General features: G+C 52.0%; 1 protein-coding gene across 1 annotated transcript; it reads right to left on the bottom strand.

The window, feature by feature from the left end:
* Positions 1-388: 388 nt before the first annotated feature.
* LOC125625118 (uncharacterized) lies at positions 389-15,731 on the bottom strand. Its single transcript, XM_048826784.2, has 3 exons — positions 15,690-15,731; positions 14,298-15,144; positions 389-1,150 (listed from the first exon to the last, which is right to left on the bottom strand). The coding sequence occupies exons 1-3, from the start codon at positions 15,729-15,731 to the stop codon at positions 585-587; spliced, it is 1,455 nt and encodes a 484-aa protein (XP_048682741.2). The 3' UTR covers positions 389-584.
* Positions 15,732-21,495: the final 5,764 nt, after the last annotated feature.

The raw sequence follows: 21,495 nt of genomic DNA, 5'->3' as shown, positions 1-21,495 counted from the left end.
ACAAGCTGTCTTGTTTCCTAAAGCATCCAATGCCAGCCAGTGGGGCAGGGATCTCCAGAGGGCTGAACATTTCTGGCTTCGTGCCTCCCTGCCCAAGGATCCCCTCCTCCAACTTCCTTCCCCCCCAGCCCTAGTGACAGCCCAGTCTGAGAGAGGTGGCCCCATCCCAGTTCCACGCAGAGCTCTGGGGACTCTTTCGGTGTCAGTGTGACAGGGCAGGGCTGCAGCAGAGGAGACACAGGAGGGACAGGCAGCAGAAGCAGAGAGGGCAGCAAAAGCAGTTAAGTGTTTGGGAAGAAATGCCACAACCATGCCCCAGCTACTCTTACTGGTGTGCAGCTCCCTGCACAGGCCCTGCCTGGAACAGATACTGATGGGGGAGCACATGGCCAGTTCAGAGTTTTATTGAAGTAGGGAAAGTGTGGGAGAACCATGTCCCCAACCCCAGATCTCTCTCCCGCTGGCTGAGGGGTCGTTCACGTCTCTGTTTCATGCAGCCCCTCTCAGCACTTCCCTCCCTGGCAGTGGGAGGTCCTGCCTGTCCCCCCGACCCCAGCTGTGTGATGATGTGGCCTAGTGGCCCCTCACTGCTTGGGGGTCACTTGCTGTCGGAGGTAGAGATCGCGGATCTCACAGAGGCTGCTGCTCACGCTGCTGAGGGCCTTGGCGATGATGCGCAGGATGGAGGCAGTTTCCCTGCGGCTCTCCGCATATTCCCTGCGGAAGGCTCGCATCTCCTGCACCAGCTGCTCATTGGACTGGAGAATCCGCTTCTCCACAGGGCTGAGATGGCCACTCTCCAGCCCCCCCTCTTGCAGTGCCCCAGTTACAGGGGTCACACTCTCACTCGTGTTACAATCATTCAGTGGCTCTGCCTCTTGGTCAAAGATAATACTTGTGAAATCCGTGCCCAGGGGCTCCTGCTGACCCCCCAGCTCGCTGATGGAGAGTTCGGTTTGCGAGGGATTCTGCGGGCTCCGGCTCCAACCTTCACATGGATCGTCCGGCACATGGCCAGCGCTCCTGAGGAGCCGCCTCTCTCCTCCCCGCTTCACTTGCTGATGGGTGGCCTCAGTGGAAGGCGCATGGAATGGCTCTGGCTTCACGTCCACCGGCTCCTCCTTCACCGGCTCCTCCTTCACACCCGCCCCTGGCAAAGAGGATAGATCAGATCAGACTGGAAAGAGAAAGCAGGCAGCAGGCCAGAACCAGGGTCAGCAACAGAGGGCGGCTTCCCACCTGGACATGGGCCACCAGGGAAAATACAGCCCCATGCTTCGGCTCTGGATAGCCAGGGTTACTGTTGAACCCATCCCCACCAAAGCAAGGCCAGAAAAGCCTTCTGCCTCCCACTCTCCTCCAACAGGAGGGCTGGGGGTCAGCCAGAGCACAGTCTTCCAGTCTCAGCTGCCATTAAATAAGGGTTTCCAGTCCTCCCAGTTGCAGGGAGAGCCGTGTCCTAGGCCTACCCCCCTCTGCGATTTCACCCCATGCCAGGACTGGCAGCATTGCACAGTAAAGCCATCTAGGCTACGTGGACAACATACATGTAATGGATTTAATTTTTTCCCCCATTCCAATTTTAGTAACTACCACACGAACTCCCCTGTGAAGCAGCTAGGGGTGCCACACATTCCCCTCCCATACCCAACACAAACCCCACAAACGCTTGAGCCATCTAACAGCACATGTCCTGGGTGGATCAAGAAACCTATTAATCCACAAAGAGATTAGCTGAGGATCGTATAGAATGGGCTACCATGGGTGGAAGTCTCCAGGAATGGAGATACCACAGAAGAGACTATTCCCCCTTCTCTCCCACCACTAGGTGTGGATGGTGGTTGTGGTGGGAGAGGGCACTCTGGTAAAGGGGTGATTAACAGTAGCAGTGGAAGGCTGGTACCCAAGGGGACAGAGGTAGACTGCACTGTGTGGCTTGTGGCAAAGATAAGGTGTGTACTTGCAGATGGAGGAGTGGTACATACTGTTTGTTAGGTGGCTTAATTTCATTTCCTTGCTTTTGTGTCAGGTACGTTGTGTAGCAACTGTAACTGCTTACCAGCAGAGCTGTGTGTATGAATTTCCAAGCATTTTTTAAGTGGTGTCGTGGGAGTGGAGGGTTACGCGCAAAGAGGGATGGAGGAGAAATGAGAGCAGATGATACGGGTGTTTGAAGTACAGCTGCTGAGAGAAAATACATTTTAAATCATTCAGCAGCTGCACATGATCCCTTCTCAGCTGTAGGATAGAATCTGACGGGAAAAACTAGTCAGTCAATCTAGTCTGGGTACACTGTGCACAAGTTTTCAGTTCTAACATGAACAAACAGCTAAAACTGTCCCTCCAACACACCTCCATATTCCGCGCTGCACCCCCTGTGCCCACGACCCACCCCTCTACATTTTGTGGAGCTAGACAAGGTTTATTGAAGAGACAGCATCACCAAAGTACCAAGGAAAAATTTCAACCAGAGCCCAAATAAAAAATATTTTGAGAGAGAAAAAAACCTCACGACAGCATGACGAAGAACATTCCGGTGGCCTGAAAGTGACCCCAGGTGAGTTGTCACACCAATGGGCCACCTGCTTTTCCAGGAGAGGGGAAAAAACCCTCACAAACCTACAACCTCCAAGACAGGAAAGTGGTCCCATTTTAGAATGTAACCTCAACAACGGTGCTTAATCTGAAAGCACTCTTTGAATGCCCTTCACAAATGTCAGCTAATTAAGGCCCAATTCATGCAAGTCTTCACTAACGTGGAGTCCTATGTGAAGCCCTCATGAAATCAAACGGGTTATACAGGGTCTGTGCTAAAAGACTGCAGAGTGGCTCCCTAAGATCTCAGGGAGATAGGGAGGCAGCTACCCCATGTCACAGAAAGGCAGAGAGCAAAGAAGTTACGTGACTTGCCCAAGGCCAGAGAAGCAGTAAGGTGCTGTATAGCCAGCTGTAGAGCCAAATTCAGTGCCGGTGTAAACACACCACTCCACTGGCGCTATTCCTGCATGCGCCAGTGCTGAATTTGGCCCATGAGTTACTGTATATGCTCCTCTGGATCTAAGCACTAATAAAAATATTGCGGAAAACTGAGCTGTCTGGATGGGTTTGTCTCACATGGGGCCAAGTGGTATTAACGATCTGGAGGATGGCATGGATTGCACCCTCAGCAAGTTTGCAGAGGACACTAAACTGGGAAGAGAGGTAGATACGCTGGAGGGTAGGGATAGGATACAGAGGGACCTAGACAAATTAGAGGATTGGGCCAAAAGAAATCTGATGAGGCTCAACAAGGACAAGGACAGAGTCCTGCACTTAGGACGGAAGAATCCAATGCACCGCTGCAGACTAGGGACCGAATGGCTAGGCAGCAGTTCTGCAGAAAAGGACCTAGGGGTGACAGTGGACGAGAAGCTGGATAGGAGTCAATAGTGTGCCCTTGTTGCCAAGAAGGCCAATGGCATTTTGGGATGTATATGTAGGGGCATTGCCAGCAGATCGAGAGACGTGATCGTTCCCCTCTATTCGACATTGGTGAGGCCTCATTTGGAGTACTGTGTCCAGTTTTGGGCCCCACACTTCCAGAAGGATGTGGAAAAATTGGAAAGAGTCCAGCGAAGGGCAACAAAAATTATTAGGGGGCTGGAGCACATGACTTATGAGGAGAGGCTGAGGGAACTGGAATTATTTAGTCTGCAAAAGAGAAGAATGAGGGGGGATTGGATAGCTGCTTTCAACTACGTGAAAGGGGATTCCAAAGAGGATGGAGCTAGACTGTTCTCAGTGATAGCAGATGACAGAACAAGGAGTAATGGTCTCATGTTGCAGTGGGGGAGGTTTAGGTTGGATATTAGGAAGGTGGTGAAGCACTGGAATGCGTTACCTAGGGAGGTGATGGAATCTCCTTCCTTAGAGGTTTTTAAAGTCAAGCTTAGACAAAGCCCTGGCTGGGATGATTTAGTTGGGGATTGGTCCTGCTTTGAGCAGGGGGTTGGACTAGATGACCTTCTGGGGTCCCTTCCAACCCTGATATTCTATGATTCTGAAAGAAATTCCCAGTTCTCACCATTCCCAGCCCTTTGGCGTTGCCAGCCCTACAGAGGCCAGAATGGGAAGAGATTTTTCCATGTTAAGGACAACTCCAAAGCTACACATGCAGAGGAGAGGAGGCCAGGTGAGCTCACTTATCCCTTCATAAGGGAGGGCTAAGGATATTTTAACCCAAGCAAGAGGAATACATCAGAGCAGGGTTGGCTCAGAAAACATCCGAGTGCCAAAAAGAGGGAGGGCCAGCTGACGTCTTAGTGAGCAGTTCTGCATTCAACAGCTGTGTGGGGCAGTCTGGCACCCCAGTTTGTCAGAACCACACATTATTGATGACATGTGATGGGCTACTTAGAGCGCAGAGTTGCTGAAGAGCTGGGAGGAACTGAGGAATTTATCAGACGAGAGAAAAGCAAGTTTTCCAGAGAGGAAAGGCGCGTAACTCAGCTGATCACTGCTTGGCCAATCTAGTTTCCTTCCCTAGGAAGCAATGGCAGGGGAGGGGGTTGCCAGATAAGCTCAGGACCAATCTTCCCCCTCTCCCATTACCAACACTCCGGCACAGGCACCGACTTTCCAAAGTGCTGGGGGGTGCTTGACTCCCCAGCTCTGTCCCAGGCCCCATCCCCACTCCATCCCTTCCTACAAGGCCCCACCTCTTCCCACCCCTGCTCCGCCCAGTTCTGCTCCCTCCCCATATGCACCGAGTCCTCGCTCCTTCCCCTCCCTCGCAGTCTTCCGCACACTGCGAAACAGACTGTTCGCGGCGGGTGGGAGGTGCTGGGGGGATGGGAGGAGTGGATAGCAGGGCTGCCGGCGGGTGCTCAGCACCCACCGTTTTTACCCCGGGGTTCTCCAGCCCTGGAGCATCCACAAAGTCAGCGCCTATGCACTCCAGTGACTTCCCTGCTCACCCTCCCACCCACTGGTGCCAGGGACTCAGCCCTGACTCCTGACCGCTTGCCCCCATCCTTCTGCTCCTGTCCTTCAACATACAGATGTGCATGGCCTCTCAGATCATAAAAAGCTATCTTGACCCCAACTCCCCACAAGTTACTGCCCCATCCCCTCATTGAGAGCATGCTGCTACAGTCACTGTTTGAAACTCCTCCCCAATTCCATTCAGAGCCCTTCCAAGCCAGCACCTGCCCCCTGCATTGTCCTGAAACGACTCCTGCACGGTCCTGGTGCCCTTCATGACCCATTGGCTGCCTTTGACACAATCACTCCTTCTCTTCTAAAAAGAATCCTGTCAGCCCAGGGCTTTCATGAGTGAGACCTTCTTTGGTTCTCCTAGCACCTCTCAGATTGCTGTCAGTGCCCTCCCTTCTCCCTCCATCTGTCCTTATGCCCAACCTGCACGGCCTCCATCCTGGCCTTGTTGCCAGTGCTCTCAGCTGCAAACTTGGCTTTGGCTACTATCTCTATGCTGCTAATAGAGACAAGCGGGTGAGGAAATATCCTTTACTGGACCAAATACAGCTGGTGAGCGAGACAAGCATTCGGGCCACACAGAGCTCTTCTTCAGGCCTGGGAAAAGTACTCTGAGCATCACAGCTAAGGGCAAGGTAGAACAGATTGTTCAGCCAAAGTAGTTAACACACACAGTAAAGAACCGTTCAAGATGAAGTGGCCCGCTAACACCCCTGCAGTCAGAGGGGGAAAAAGTGGGGGTTAGTGGGTTACAGATTGTTGTAATAAGCCATAAATCCAATGTCTGTACTAAGGTCATGGCTACACTACCACTTATGTCAGCAAAGCTGGATGTCGCTCAGAGGTGTGACTATTCCCACTCCCAAGTGACAAACTACACAGGCATAAGCACTAGTGTGCACAGCGCTGTCAGTGGGAGAGCTTCTCCTGCCAACACCGCTACCGCCGGTCGTTGGGAGTGGGTTAATCATGTCGACAGGAGAGCTCGCTCCCGCCAGCACAGAGCAGCTACATGGAGACCTTCCAGCTGGGCCGCTGTAAGCTCTCTAGTGTAGACAGCCTGAGTCCATGATCGTTAGCATCTAGAACAGTTATGAATAGAAGCTCCCAGACTGGTCTTTTGACTGTGTTGTGCAGGTTTCCTTTGAGGATGAGGACTGCAGGGTCAGCTATAGAGAGATGCTTTGTGAAGCGTTCACCCACAGGTGGTAGGGTGTTTTTGTCTCATTTTTCTGCATGCATTAATTTCAGCATGCAGCAATTATCTCATTGCTCCTATGTAGCTGTTACTGGACCATTTAGTGTGCAGGATTGGGTACACCACATATTATGATTAGCATGTGTACGACCCATGGATCCTGAAAGGTGTGTTGTGGGGGTATTGTAGAGATATGGGGGTAGCTGTGGAGATACGGCTTCAAGTTTTGCATCTGCTGTTACAGCAGGGTCAGATGCCACTTTGAGTAGGTGTGTCCTGGTCTGTGGGGAGCTTGCTTCTGCTGATGAGCTGATAACTCACAGACCTAACTTGACTCCAAACGTCTTCCTCTGATTCACAGACTCCAAGGCCAGAAGGGACCATTGTGATCATCTAGTCTACAGCCTGTGTGATATAAGAAATCAGAACTTTCCCCAATTAGTGGAGCAGATCTTTAACAAAAACCACCCATCTTAACTTTAAAATGGTCAGTGATGGAGAATCCACCACGCCCCTTGTTCCAATGGTTAATTTACCAATGACCCTCACTGTTACATTTACACCTTATTTCCAGTCTGCATTTGTCTAGCAACAAATTACAGCTGTTGGATCACGTTAGACCTTCCTCTGCTAGACTGAAGAGTCTATTTTAAAATATTTTTCCCCATGTAGGTACTTACAAACAGTGATCAAGTCACCCTTTGATGTTCTCTTTGTTAAGCTAAATGGATTGGGCTCCTTGAGTTTATCACTATACGGCTTGTTTCTAATCATTTAATCAAACTCCCAGATCTTCTCTGAACCTTCTTCAATTTATCAGCATCCTCAGAATCATAAAAGAATTGGCTTGGAAGAGACCGCAGGAGGTCATCTAGTCCAACCCCCTGATCAAAGCAGGACCAGCCCCAACTAAATCATCCCAGCCAGGGCTTTGTCAAGCTGGGCCTTAAAAACCTCTAAGGATGGAGATTCCACCACATCCCTAGGTAACCCATTCCAGTGCTTCACCACCCTCCTAGTGAAATAGTGTTTCCTAATATCCAACCTAGACTTCCCCCACTGCAACTTGAGACCATTGCTCCTTGTTCTGTCATTTGCCACCACATGGAGCCTAGCTCCATCCTCTTTGGAACCCCCCCTTCAGGTAGCTGAAGGCTGCTATCAAATCCCCCCTCACTCTTCTCTTCTGCAGACTAAGTAACCCCAGTTCCTTCAGCCTCTCCTTGTAAGTCATGTGCCCCAGCCCCCTGATCATTTTCACTGCCCTCCGCTGGACTTTCTCCAATTTGTCCACATCCTTTCTGTAGTGGGGGGCCCAAAACTGTACGCAGTACTTCAGGTGTGGCCTCACCAGTGCCGAATAGAGGGGAACGATCACTTCCCTCGATCTGCTGGCAATGCTCCTACTAATGCAGCCCAATATGCCGTTAGCCTTTTTGGCAACAAGGGCACACTGTTGACACATATCCAGCTTCTCATCCACTGTAATCCCCAGGTCCTTTTCTGCAGATCAGCTTAGCCAGTTGGTCCCCAGCCTGTAGCAGTGCATGGGATTCTTCCCGTCCTAAGTGCAAAACTCTGCACTTCTCCTTGTTGAACCTTATCAGATTTCTTTTGGCCCAATCCCCAAATTTGTCTAGGTCACTCTGGATCTACCCTCCAGTATACCTACCTCTCCCGCCAGCTAAGTGTCATCCGTGAACTTGCTGAGGGTGCAATCCATCCCATCATCTAGATCATTAATGAAGATGTTGAACAAAACAGCCGCCAAATGAAATTTAACATGGCCAGGTTGGATCTCCTGCTCTTTCACTTTCTCTAGCACAATGGATGGCATCTCTCAAGCCCTATGTTTTACGTGGTCCCCTCCTTTGACTAGGCTGTGCCTAAGTTCTGCTACTTCTTCCTACATGAGACCTCCTTAGATCCAGTCTTCCCACCCAGCATGTTGCCAGAATTCTCATCTGAGCCAGGATCATCCAGTACTTTCACACTTTCTCCCAGGCTACCCCTCCATCCCAGCCAGAATCCCTAAAGCCATCAATCACCGTATCCTCCTTGGAGTGCCTCCTCAAAGCTTCCCAGCCATAATGCAGCCATAGAACAGCCTGGCAGCCATAAGAACAGAACAATGGCCATACTGGGTCAGACCAAAGGTCCATCTAGCCCAGTATCCAATCTTTTGCCCCAGAGGGAATGAACAGAACAGGTAATCATCAAGTGATCCAGCCCCTGTTGCCCATTCCCACCTTCTGGCAAACTGAGGCTAGGGACACCATCCCTGCCAATCCTGGCTAATAGCCATTGATGGACCTATCCTCCATGAATTTATCTAGTTCTTTTTTTAACCCTGTTATAGTCTTGGCCTTCACAACATCCTCTGGCAAGGAGTTCCACAGGTTGACTGTGCGTTGTGTGAAGAAATACTTCCTATTTTTGTTTTAAACCTGCTGCCTATTAATTTCATTCAGTGACGCCTAAAGTTTGTGTGTTATGAGAAGGAGTAAATAACATTTCCTTATTTACTTTCTCCACACCACTCATGATTTTATAGACCTCTATCATATCCCCCCTTAGTCGCCTCTTTTCTAAACTGAAAAGTCCCATTCTCATTAATCTCTTCACATACAGAAGCCATTCCATACCCCTAATAATTTTTGTTGCCCTTTTTCTGAACCTTTTCCAATTCCAATACATCTTTTTTGAGATGCGGCGACCACATCAGTATGCTATATTCAAGATGTGGGCGTACCGTGGATTTATATAGAGACACTATGATATTTTCTGTTTTATTACCTATTGCTTTCTTAATGATTCCCAACATTCTGTTTGCTTTTTTGACTGCTGCTGCACATTGCGTGGATGTTTTCAGGGAACTATCCACAATGACTCCAAGATCTCTCTCTTGAGTGGTAACAGCTAATTTAGACTCATGATTTTATATGTATAGTTGGGATGATGTTTTCCAATGTGCATTACTTTGCATTCATCAGCACTGAATTTCATCAGCCATTTTGTTGCCCAGTCACCCAATTTTGTGAGACCCTTTTGTAACTCCCCACAGTCTGCCTGGGACTTAACTATATTGAGTAGTTTTGTATCATCTGCAAATTTTGCCACCTCCCTGTTTACCCCTTTTTCCAGATCATTTATGAATATTTTGAATAGGACTTGGCCCAGTACAGACCTCTGGGGGACACCACTATTTACGTCCCTCTATTCTGAAAACTGACCATTTATTCCTAAACTTTGTTTCTTATATTTTAACCAGCTACTCATCCATGAGAGGACCTTCCCTCTTATTCCATAACAGTTTACTTTGCTTAAGAGCCTTTGGTGAGGGACCTTGTCAAAGGCTTTCCTGAAAATCTAAGTACACTGTATCCACTGGATCCGCCTTGTCCACATGTCTGTTGACCTCCTCAAAGAATTCTAGCAGATTGGTGAGGCATGATTTCCCTTTACAAAAACCATGCTGACTCTTCGCCAACAAATTATGTTCATCTATGTGTCTGACAATTCTGTTCTTTACTATTGTTTGAACCAGTTTGCCCGGTACGCAAGTCAGGCTTACTGGCCTGTAATTGCCAGAATCTCCTCTGGAGCTTTTAAAAAATTGGCATTACACTATCTATCCCCCTGTCATTTGGGACAGAAGCGGATTTAAATGACAGGTTATAAACCACAGTTAGTAGTTTTGCAATTTCACATTTGAGTTCCTTCAGAACTCTTGGGTGAATACCATCTGGGCCTAGTGACGTACCTCCACACTCTTACAGCTGCTGATTAGCTTAGAATTGAGCACACAACTAGTCTGTCCCAAGACATCAAATTATTTCTGTTCCCCCATCCTTGCTTCATGCACCTGTTATGTCTGGCCTTTGAAAATATAAGATCCTTGGGGCAGGCACTTCCATTTACTATGGGTTTGTACACAGCACGGGGTCCTGGCCTGGTTGAGGCCTCTATGCATTACCACAATATAAGCATTAGACAACAACCTCAATGGGAAACTGCAGACATAGATGATGGAGGGGGTGGGGGGGGGCATGTTACATACTTGGACTTCGCTAAAGCACCTCATACTCTGTTTCACTGAACCTGTCTCACAGTTGGGTCAAATTGTTTGGCCAGAAGCACTATCATTTGTAACAGAAAGTGGCTGAAAGGCTGCAGACAAAGGGGATCACTGGGTAAGGAGAAGCGCCTGGTGTGGCATTAGAGGGAGCAGCGTTAGTTGTCCTTTTAACATCTCCATTACTGACTGGGAAGGAGTGGGAATGATGTATCTGACTATAACAGTTTGGGGAGAGCTGCACAGAATCATAGAATATTAGGGTTGGAAGAGACCTCAGGAGGTCATCTAGTCCAATCCCCTGCTCAAAGCAGGACCAACCCCAACTAAATCATCCCAGCCAGGACTTTGTCAAGCCGGGCCTTAAAAACCTCTAAGGATGGAGGTTCCACCACCTCCCTAGATAACCCATTCCAGTGCTTCACCACCCTCCTAGTGAAATAGTGTTTCCTAATACCCAACCTAGACCTCCCCCACTGCAACTTGAGACCATTGCTCCTTGTTCTGTCATCTGCCACCACTGAGAATAGCCGAGCTCCATCCACTTTGGAACCCCACTTCAGGTAGTTGAAGGCTGCTATCAAATCCCCCCTCACTCTTCTCTTCTACAGACTAAATAACCCCAGTTCCCTCAGCCTCTCCTTGTAAGACTATAACAGGGTTTAAAAGAGAACTGGATAAATTAATGGAGGTTAAGTCTATTAATGGCTATTAGCCAGGATGGGTAAGGAATGGTGTCCCTAGTCTCTGTTTGTCAGAGGGTGGAGATGGATGGCAGGAGACAGATCACTTGATCATTACCTGTTACGTTCACTCCCTCTCGGGCACCTGGCATTGGCCACTGTTGGCAGACAGGATGCTGGGCTGGATGGACCTTTGGTCTGATCTAGTATGGCCATTGTTATGTTGTATAAGTAGGGGCATAGCGAGCAGATCGAGGGACGTGATCGTTCCCCTCTATTCGACATTAGTGAGGCCTCATCTGGAGTACTGTGTCCAGTTTTGGGCCCCACACTTCAAGAAGGATGTGGATAAATTGGAGAGAGTCCAGCGAAGGGCAACAAAAATGATTAGGGGTCTGGAACACATGAGTTATGAGGAGAGGCTGAGGGAGCTGGGATTGTTTAGCCTGCAGAAAAGAAGAATGAGGGGGGATTTGATAGCTGCTTTCAACTACCTGAAAGGGGGTTCCAAAGAGGATGGCTCTAGACTGTTCTCAATGGTAGCAGATGACAGAACGAGGAGTAATGGTCTCAAGCTGCAGTGGGGGAGGTTTAGATTGGATATTAGGAAAAACTTTTTCACTAAGAGGGTGGTGAAACACTGGAATGCGTTACCTAGGGAGGTGGTAGAATCTCCTTCCTTAGACGTTTTTAAGGTCAGGCTTGACAAAGCCCTGGCTGGGATGATTTAACTGGGAATTGGTCCTGCTTCGAGCAGGGGGTTGGACTAGATGACCTTCTGGGGTCCCTTCCAACCCTTATATTCTATGATTCTATGATTCTATGTTCTTATGTAAGTCATGTGCCCCAGCCTCCTAATCATTTTTGTTGCCCTCTGCTGGACTCTCTCCAATTTGTCCATATCCCTTCTCTAGTGGGGGGACCAAAACTGGACACAATACTCCAGGCGTGGCCTCACCAGTGCCAAATAGAGGGGAATAATCACTTCCCTCGATCTGCTGGCAATGCTCCTACTAATACAGCCCAATATGTCGTTGGCCTTCTTGGCGTCCACTTTAATCCCCAGGTCCTTTTCTGCCGAACTTCTGCTTAGCCAGTCGGTCCCCAGCCTGTAGCGGTGCATGGGATTCTCTCTTTTTAAGTGCAGGACTCTGCACTTGTCTTTGTTGAACCTCATCAGTTTTCATTTGGCGCAATCCTCCAATTCACAGGTGGGCAAACTACAGCCCGCGGGCCACATCTGGCCCGTGGGCCCCTCCTGCCCAGCCCCTGAGCCCCCGGTCCCTCCCCTGCTGCCCCCTCTCCCTCGCAGCCTCAGCTCACTGCGCCTCCGGCACAATGCTCTGGGTGGCATGGCTGCAAGCTCCAGCTGGGCAGCGTGGCTGGCTCTGGCCAGTAAGGGACAGAGGGTCCCAGGGGGCAGTTGGATGGAGCAGAGGTTGGGGGAGGTGGGGTGGTCGGGGGACTCGGATGGGGGTGGAGTCCTGGGGGCCTGGTTGGGGTGAGGGGTCTTGGGAGGGGGCAGTCAGGGGACAAGGAGTGGGGGGGTTGGATGGGTCAGGAGTTCTAAGGGGGGGCAGTTAGGGGACAGCATGTGGGAGGGGGCAAATAGGGGGCAGGGGCCAGGCTGTTTGGGGGGCACAGCCTTCCCTACCTGGCCTTCCATACAGTTTAGCAACCCCGATGTGGCCCTCGGGTCAAAAAGTTTGTCCACCCCTGCTCCAATTTGTCTAGGTCACTCTGGACCCTATCCCTACCCTCCACCGTATCTACCTCTCCCCCCATCTTAGTGTCATCTGCAAACTTGCTGAGGGTGCAATCCATCCCATCATCCAGATCATTAATGAAGATATTGAACAAAACCAGCTGCAGGACTGACCCCTGGGGCACTCCGCTAGATACCAGCTGACAACTAGACATGGAGCCATTGATCACTACCCGCTGAGCCTGACAACCGAGTCAGCTTTCTATCCACCTTATCGTCCATTCATCCAGCCCATACTTCTTTAACTTGCTGGCAAGAATACTGTGGGAGAGCATGTCAAAAGCTTTGCTAATGTCAAGATAGCAGGGGGGACACAGGAGTGATCCAAAGGCTCTTGCTGAAGCTAAAAATAAAAGAGCAAAAGCACAATAGTTGAAAAGAAAAAAGAAAAGAAAAGAAAAGAAAGAGTGCCATGGAGGGCAGACAGCCTGAAAGAAAGTCTTCTCAGGGAGGGAGAAATCTGAGAGGCAGCAGTGCTCTGCACGAGCCAGAGGAAGGACTGGGAATAGCAAGACAGATGCGAGTTTGCAGAGCGATATGGCAACAAAGCAGTGTGGCACTGGGCAGCAGCTGCCGAGGTATCATGTTCCCAAGCACGGAGGCAAGGCCCTCTCCCCACAGCTGTGTGCCAGCCACACCCAGATCACAGTGTTCTGTTCTGGAGCCTTTTGGAAGCAAAGATTTGCTTGTTAAAGCACAGTACTGCTAATCGGGAAATCTGCTTCTATTCCTGGCACTGCCAGACTCTTTGTGTGGGCTTGGACAAGTCCGTGCACCCCCACATGCCTGAATTGCCCCCTCTAAAATGGCCACGATACTGTGCTGTGATAGAGGCTTAATCCATGGATGCTGGAGGTGCTCGGATACTATGATAAGCGCCATAAGCTACAAACACCACCACCCACTGACCAAACAGAGAGAAATGGCACCCAAGCGCTATTAAATGCCCCAGCTGGGCTGGGGCCCAAAAGGAGAGACCGAGTATGTCTGCATGTCAAGCTACTGTGCTAACAAATCGAGCGGAGCCACATGGGCTGAGGGTCTAGCCGCCCAAGCACCCGCCTAACGTCGCGGACAGGTATGTGGGGGGCAGCCAGGGGCTCCCGCTATGCCCGATACCCTCGGTGTTTAGCACACTCCCGTGATCAGAGCCACCGCGAGCATGTCTCCCCACACCGGGAATCACCCCCAGGGGGGCGCAGCCTGCCCCGTCTCTTGTAACATGGCCTCGCTGCGAAAGCTTCGGTGAAAAGCGCCAGGGCATGCAGCTCGCGTGGGACCTGCTCCCCGGGGAGCCGGGCGCAGGGCAGGCCGCCGGCTTGGCCAGGCTGCATCACGCAGCCCTTCCGGACTCGAGCCATCTCCGCACCCTCGGGCATTAGAGACCTGCCCGGGCACTGCGCCCCACAGACAAGCGGCTGCCGTGCGGCCGGGGGCGAGCCGGGGGCGAGCCCGCACTAGCCAGCGGCCGGCGCGGGCTGGACGGGCCGGGGAGGGCAGCGGGTCACGCGGCGGCCCCGGCGAAGCGGCCCCGGGCCAGGCAGCGCCGGGGGCCCGAGCCCGGCCCAGGGGCGCTGGCGCGGCCGGGCCCCCCTCACTCACCCTGCGGCGCGGGCACCTCGCCGGGGCCGGGCGGCGCGTCCAGCGGGCACACGCCGTGCAGGCCCCATTGCGGGCCGAGCCCGGGCTCGCGGGGCGCGGGGCAGCCGCGGGCGTCGGGCGGCGCCTGGCGCTCCTGGCGGTGCCGGGTGATCTTGTCGTTGGCCCGGCGGCGCAGGCCGCGCCAGCGGTTCTTCACCTCGCCGATGTCGCGCTGGTTGCGGCCCGCCGCGTTGATCTTGTTGGTGATGCGCCACCAGATCTTCTGCTTCTCGTAGGCGTTGACGTTGGTGGAGCTGGCGCCGAAGAGCAGCTGCTCGTAGCGCAGCACCTCGCTCATCAGGATGTCGATCTCCTGCAGCGTGAAGTTGGGCTTGCGCTTGGGGATGCCGCGCCGGCCGGCCCTGGCCCCGGCCCCGGCCCCGGCCCCGGCCATGCTGCTCGCCGCTGCGCCCGCAGCCCGCGCCTCATGGCTCCGCGGGGCCCCCGGAGCCGCCCATGCCGCGCGCGGGCCCGGCGCGGAGCTGGCAGCCGGCGGGCGGGCGGGCGGGCAGGCGGGAGGCCGCCTTTGTCTGCGGCCGGGCGGGGAGCGGAGCGGGGCGGGCCGGGGGAGCGGCTCCTGCGCGGCGCCGCCGCCCCCTGCTGGAGGCTGCGGCCCGGCCGGCCGGGGGGACAAAGCCCGCGGGGTGGGGCCCGGCCCGCCCGGCCCGTCGCCGGGCCTTGGGGCTCCGCTTTCTGCCCGGCTGCTGCCTGTGGGGCGCCACGGGCTCGCCCGGCCGCGCCGCGCGGGGGAGGTGCCGGGCTGGGGCTTGGCCGGGGCCGGCTCGCCGAGCCGAGGACCCAGCCCGGACTAAGGGACGAGGAGCTTGGCGCCGGGTCCGCCTGTGTCCTCTGCTGCCCCCAGCAAACCCAGCGCCGCCGGGCACTGTGCGACGCGGGCCTGCAGGCTGGTGGATGTCCCGGCAGCGGCTCTGGGCCAGCCCCAGTGGGCAATGGACCTGCCCAGGGAACCGGGGGCTCTCGAGACCCGCCTTGGGGGGACTTTTGGCCCCACTTTCTGGCCGTGGGCCCTGAGCCCAAAGAGTCCAGGCCAAACTTGTCAAAAGGGGCCTCTGGCGCAGGTAGCAGGGGCCTTGCTGTCAGCTGGGTTTTTTAGCTGGGCTGAGCGCCTCCAGCTGCAGTACAAGCAGCTCAGCAAATCAGACCCAGGGGATCCCAAGCTGGCCTGCTAAAATTTGAGGCACCCAACATCGGTTGCCATTTTTGAAAATATGGACCTTTGTGAGATGCCTGAGGCCAAGCAGTGAATCAGTGTCCATCCACTCAGGACGTAGTTTGTTTCAGGCTGTCAGTCCCATACTTAATCCAGAATGTCTTCTAGGCAGGTTGCTTAACCTCTTGGAGCCTCTGCCTTTCCATCTGTGTGTTGAGGATCATGCCTCTTACTCAACCCACATAGCAGCTAACAGAGGTGCAGGCCACTTGTCACAACCTGAATTGCTGAGTAGGGCCTAGGAATTATTGTGGGGTGGGTCTCTGGCCTGTCTATCCAGGAGGTCAGACTAGATGATGACAATGGTCCCTTTGTTATACCAATAAAATAAAAACCAGGAGGATCTTATTAAAGGGAAAAAGGCAAAATACCACATTTATTGTGAATACAGAAAGAATCGTAGTAAGCAGTTAGTTATAGCTATAACATTCCATTCAATTTCATAAAAAGAAAAGGAGGACTTGTGGCACCTGAGAGACTAACCAATTTATTTGAGCATGAGCTTTCGTGAGCTACAGCTCACTTCATCAGATGTTTACCGTGGAAACTGCAGCAGACTTTATATACACACAGAGAATATGAAACAATACCTCCTCCCACCCCACTGTCCTGCTGGTAATAGCTTATCTAAAGTGATCAACAGGTGGGCCATTTCCAGCACAAATCCAGGTTTTCTCACCCTCCACCCCCCACACAAATTCACTCTCCTGCTGGTGCTAGCCCATCCAAAGTGACAACTCTTTACATAATCAATTTCATAGTTATTCACACACACACACAGGTTCTGCAAGGTTGTTATTATAGTTACCAGCCTTAGAGTTGCTCATGCCAAGCCACTGGCCAAGTGGCCTGGACCTGAGGAGGGAGCAGGGCCTTGTTAGATGCTCATCTAACGCTCCTCCTGGAAGTTGATTTGCAGAATCAGAGCCCCAAGTTCTCACTTTCTAGAGTCCATTTTTATAGGAATTTCTTCCTATGCCAGTCTATGGGAATTGCTTCATCATGCTGGATCAATCAGCAGATGGCACATTCCTGATGGCTCCCTGCTGCTAGATGTTATCTTGTTCTTTGGTTCTCCCATTCTTGAGGCTGTTGGGTGGATTCCAGTCTGCCCTCTGGGGGTCCTCTGGTTATTTCCACTTGACGCCTTCTTCAGCCGATGGACACTGGATTCTTAGGCTGGCACCTCCCTGATCATTCAGTTATTATCCACACCAAGCATCCATCCACATACATCCTCTATCTCTATTTTAATCACAATTGTTAATACAACAAAAGGGTGGGGAGTCTCTGGGTGCTGTTTCTGTTGTTACAGAGTATTGTTTTGAGTCTCTCTCTGTGTGAATTGCTTTGAGAACAGACTCTGTCTTAGAATGTAGTAACGCAATTAGCAGCTTGCAAGTTTCACATATCGAGGGAGAGAAACAGTACCAAAAATCAAGAGACCTCTTAATTAGTAATACCCTGGAATTTAAACTATGGGGAATCACACTCATTTGTGATTTTAATACAGAACTTCTTTAATATGATCCAACACCTTCTGACCCCCGTAGGCCAGCAGGAAGCAATGCGGTGTACAGGCAGCTTCTGGAACAGCCTGTAGCCAAAAAGGGTCTTAGCAGAGCCACTCTTGTCCCATGGGGTTTGTCGCTTCAGAAAATGGGATAGTACCTGCCGCGAGGGGTTGCTTTTACATTGATTTAACAAATCTGTAATGAATAGTTGAGGGATGCAGCCAGTTCCCCTTCTTCACTCTTTACTGTCCACTTGATTCCTACCAGCCACTCAACTTTGTTTTGTTCTTTGGTAGAAATAGGGTGTTGGGTGCATTCTTGTTTGGTAGAAACCTTTTGATGTCAGTGGAAGATCCATGCATGTTGGTGCATTAGTCAGACCCTAAATGTCTACAACAGATTGCAAAAGGAATGCAGTTCCAGAGTGCATCATGTTACGTACTTGTTCCATCCATCTTCTCATTGTGGGATGTGTTGTTGCAGTAGGAGATTACCTGGGTGACTAGGATTGGAATGGTCGATTTGTCTGGTGTTATGAAGTGTGTTGATTTAGAGTGTGGCAGGATTCACAGTGTGCATGTTGAACTCATGCATTTGCCTTTTTAATTCTGTTTTGTAGGAAGTAACATCTGGATGTTTTTGTTCTCTGTTAGTTCACAGTAACACTGGAGATAAACTCACTCTCTCTCTCTCTCTCTCTCTCTCTCTCAGGAATTCATCATCTGCTGCTGATTTGTACTGTTGATTTGTTGTACGTTTGTCTGCATTTTCGGAGGCAGAAAGTTAAGGTTGGGTGAGTGGAGTAGGTTGGGTAGTGTACAGGGCCAAAGGCTCTCAGCATAGGCACTCTAGGTCTGTGCCCAGGGCCCCAACCCCTGGAGCTGTGATTTAAAACAAAACCAAGAGTCTGATGTAAAGTAAGTTTCTAGCTCATAGTTTCAAAGAAAACCTTGAAAATATGAGTGTGTGGCTAACGTATGATGCCTCCATCACAGCCTGGAGCAGCAGCTGTTAGAGGGGTGAATTGCCTCACAGGTGTGAACGGGCTGTTAGCTCAAAGACACCCCCCTTCCAGGAGCTCTGCCAATACCAGCTCAGCAGAGGGCTGTGTCCGGAGCCCAGCGTACCCGCATCAGTTACTGGAGTAAGTGTTGGGGGCCCTCTGCTGTCACACCTGTCTCCCGGGGGACGCGGGGGGATACCTGCTACCATTCCTCCTACTCCTGAGGAGATAGGGGGCCTGCTGCATTCCTGGGAAGAAGAATGGGCCCCATGCTGCTGTACCTGCCTCTCTGGAAGTGGCCCCCCTGCTGCTAGCACTCATTGCTCTGGATGAGGGCCCTGAGGCAGGGCTGAGCTGCAGGTGCTTCGTATCGTGGGGTGCCACACAGTGTTCCCTCTAAATTTCCCACGCATGTGCGGAATGAATGCTGTTATGTGCATCAATATGGAGGTGACGTGTCACACATCACCTCCATATTGGTGCACATAACAACATTCATGTGGCAGGGGTGGGGCCGAGGGAGACGGAGGGTGGGAGGGGGATCAGGCCTGGGGCAGAGAGTTGGGGTGTGGAGGGGTGAGGGCTCCGGCTGTGGGTGCGGGCTCTGGGGTGGCGCTGTGGATGAGGGGTTTGGGGTGCAGGCTGCCCCAGGGCTACAGTGGGGAGAGAGGACTCCCCACAGCTTTCTCTCCCCGGAGCAGCACCTGGGCTGCGGGGAGAAGGGCACCTCTTCCTGCCGCGGTATCTCCGGGGCTGGGGCTGTGGGATAGGTGCCTCTCCCCTGGCCACCCTAGGTCCAGGCCGGGGTTGGGGCCTCTCCCCCCAGCCGCAGCAGGTCAGGGGCTGGGGGAGAGGCATCTCTCCCCCCACCCATAGCCCTGAGCGCTTGTGTGGCTCTTACTAGTCTGCTGTGCTGCCATGCAGCTTAGCGCGGACTTAGGTGCCTAAGGGCCTGGATTGCCTGGGCCAGCCCAGAGGAGGCAGTGGTGAAAGAGCCGGAGGAAAATTGGCAGGGTCGGCTAACTTGATGCCAGGCTCTTCAAGCTTTGGTTGGTGTGTCCAGAGTGACCCGCCCTTTGGACTCCACTCAGCACACTTCCTAAAGCTCCTTTTCATGCATTTCTTGTGGGGATGCAATAAGCAAAGGCCCAGCTTCTCTCCAGCTAAACCCCCTGTACAGTTGCCCCCACTGGCAACAGGGGCCTGGTCTCCGGCCAGGCTGGCGGTGTCTCAGGAACACCTTGCCCCACAGCTGTCAGCATTCCTGCAGGGGACAGCAGCGGGGCAGTGAATCTCCCCTTCCCTCCCAGGGAGAGCGTCTGGCCCGGGGGTTGTTGCCAGGCCTACTCTGAGGGCCGTGAGCTCAGATCTCCATAGCTCTCCTACCGTGGGTGGAGAGCTATGGAGAGTGCCCTCCTGAGGCCTCGGCAGGGAGGCTGGGGCACAACATTTGGCCCCCCGACTGGTTGAGAAACTCTGTGTGTGTGCGGGGGGGGGGGGGCAGGATGGTTCAGGGGGTTGCCAGTGGGTGGAGAGGGAGCGCAGCCCAGGTTCACCATGGTGGGGGGGAAGGGAAAGAGGACCTGCCCTTGGAGGCAATGTCATGATGAGACAGTTGGATCTGGACACTTGCTGGCACATATGTAAATAAGATGAGGCACATATGCAAATAGGCACATTAGGGTGCTGATTCATTTGCATAAAGTCACCAGCCGTCTCCACTGTGTAGGCTAGCAGGTGCACGGAAGAGGAAGCCTGTAGCCCTGTGTGAGCTCTTCCTTGCCTTGGCCTTTGCCTGTCTCTCCCCTCCTCCTCCTTGGGGCTGAGGGAGAGGGGCAGCTGGCTTGCAGAGCAGGTTTCTCCACTCTCCCAGCCTAGCTACACAGTGTGTTTTGGGTGGCTTCTGACAGACCAGCTGGCTATCTCTACTGCAGACACTCCCCTCTGCTCTGAGCTCTGGCTTATCCCAGTGAGAACATTGAGCCCCCAAAGAGGTCAGGGCTTTAGCTGACACTACCTGCCACCTGGGCACTGCATGATAAACTTCCCTGACCCCACACTGGCTGCTGTGACCCCACTCTCCCAACTGCTTGCTGCCTCTCCCCTCAGCACCTCCATGCCTGTCTGTGAAATAACTCTCAGACTCGCCTCTGATCTCCTCTCCTGGCTGGCATCTCACCACGAGTATGGGCTGGCTGGTCAATTTCTGCCATTGTCATTTCTGGGCTTCCATGACTCCATCCTCTTCTGGTTCTCCTCCTGCCTTTGGTGTATTAGCTCTGCTGCTTTCTGTGGGGGTCCCGCAGGGCTCCATCTTGGCCACCTCCTCTTCTGTCTCTACATCCTCTGTCGGGATGATCTCAGCTGCAAATGCGGCTTTGACTATCACCTTTGTGCTTATGATCCTCAGATGCAGCTCCCTGCTCTGGTTCAGGCTTGTGATTCTTACATTAGAAAGGAGAAGTATAAGAGGGGACATGATCTAAGTCTGTAAAATACTGACTGGTCTAGAGAAGTGACATGAAGAAGTGTCTGTTCTCCCTGTCTCACAACACAGGAACAAGGGGGACATTCAATGAAACTGAAAAGTGGGAAATTCCAAACAGAAGAAATAATCTTTCACACAGCATATGATTAGCATGTGGAACTCATTGCCACAGGATGCTGAGGCCAAGAACTTTCCAAGATTTAACAAGGGATTAGACAGTTATATGGACAACAAGAGTAGCCAGAGTTAGAATAGTTAAACAAATTCAATATTTGTAGTGGGGATCAGTCCTCCGGTTTAAGGGCTTAAACCCATCTCTAGCTAGTAGGGTTCAGGTTGAGACTCCCCTGTGGTGCAGATTATTCCCCTTCTGCCCAATGCGGGGTTTCTTGCTCTTTTCTCTGAAACAGCTGGTGGTAGCCCCAGTCAGAGACAAGACACTGGACTTGACAGACCGTGGGTCTAATCCAGTCTGGTAGTTCCCATTTCCTATGTTTCCCCAGTTAGTGGAAAGCTGGGGCAGGGCAGTGGCTCATGCAGGGAGTTCTTGACAGGGCCAGGCTCGGAGGGATTTCTAAGGGGAGTAAATTCATAGAATATCAGGGTTGGAAGGGACCCCAGAAGGTCATCTAGTCCAACCCCCTGCTCGAAGCAGAACCAATTCCCAGTTAAATCATCCCAGCCAGGGCTTTGTCTATAAATTCTCTATATTATTTTGATTTAGAATAAGAAACATGCCCATGCAAGCAGCTACCAATTCCAACCTGCTCAACCCTTCACCATTCAGACCTCAGGGGTTCAGGAGTCAAATTACAGATCGACCTTAACCGAAATAGCCACAGTCATGTGAATTCATTGTTTCATTTACTATGGTGCTGTATAGTCATATTTAAACAGTATGACAGAAAATATTTAGTTTATAT

The sequence above is a fragment of the Caretta caretta genome, chromosome 21 (genome assembly GCF_965140235.1).
Source record: "Caretta caretta isolate rCarCar2 chromosome 21, rCarCar1.hap1, whole genome shotgun sequence".
Lineage (NCBI taxonomy): Eukaryota > Metazoa > Chordata > Testudines > Cheloniidae > Caretta > Caretta caretta.
This window is presented reverse-complemented; position numbering and strand designations above follow the sequence as displayed.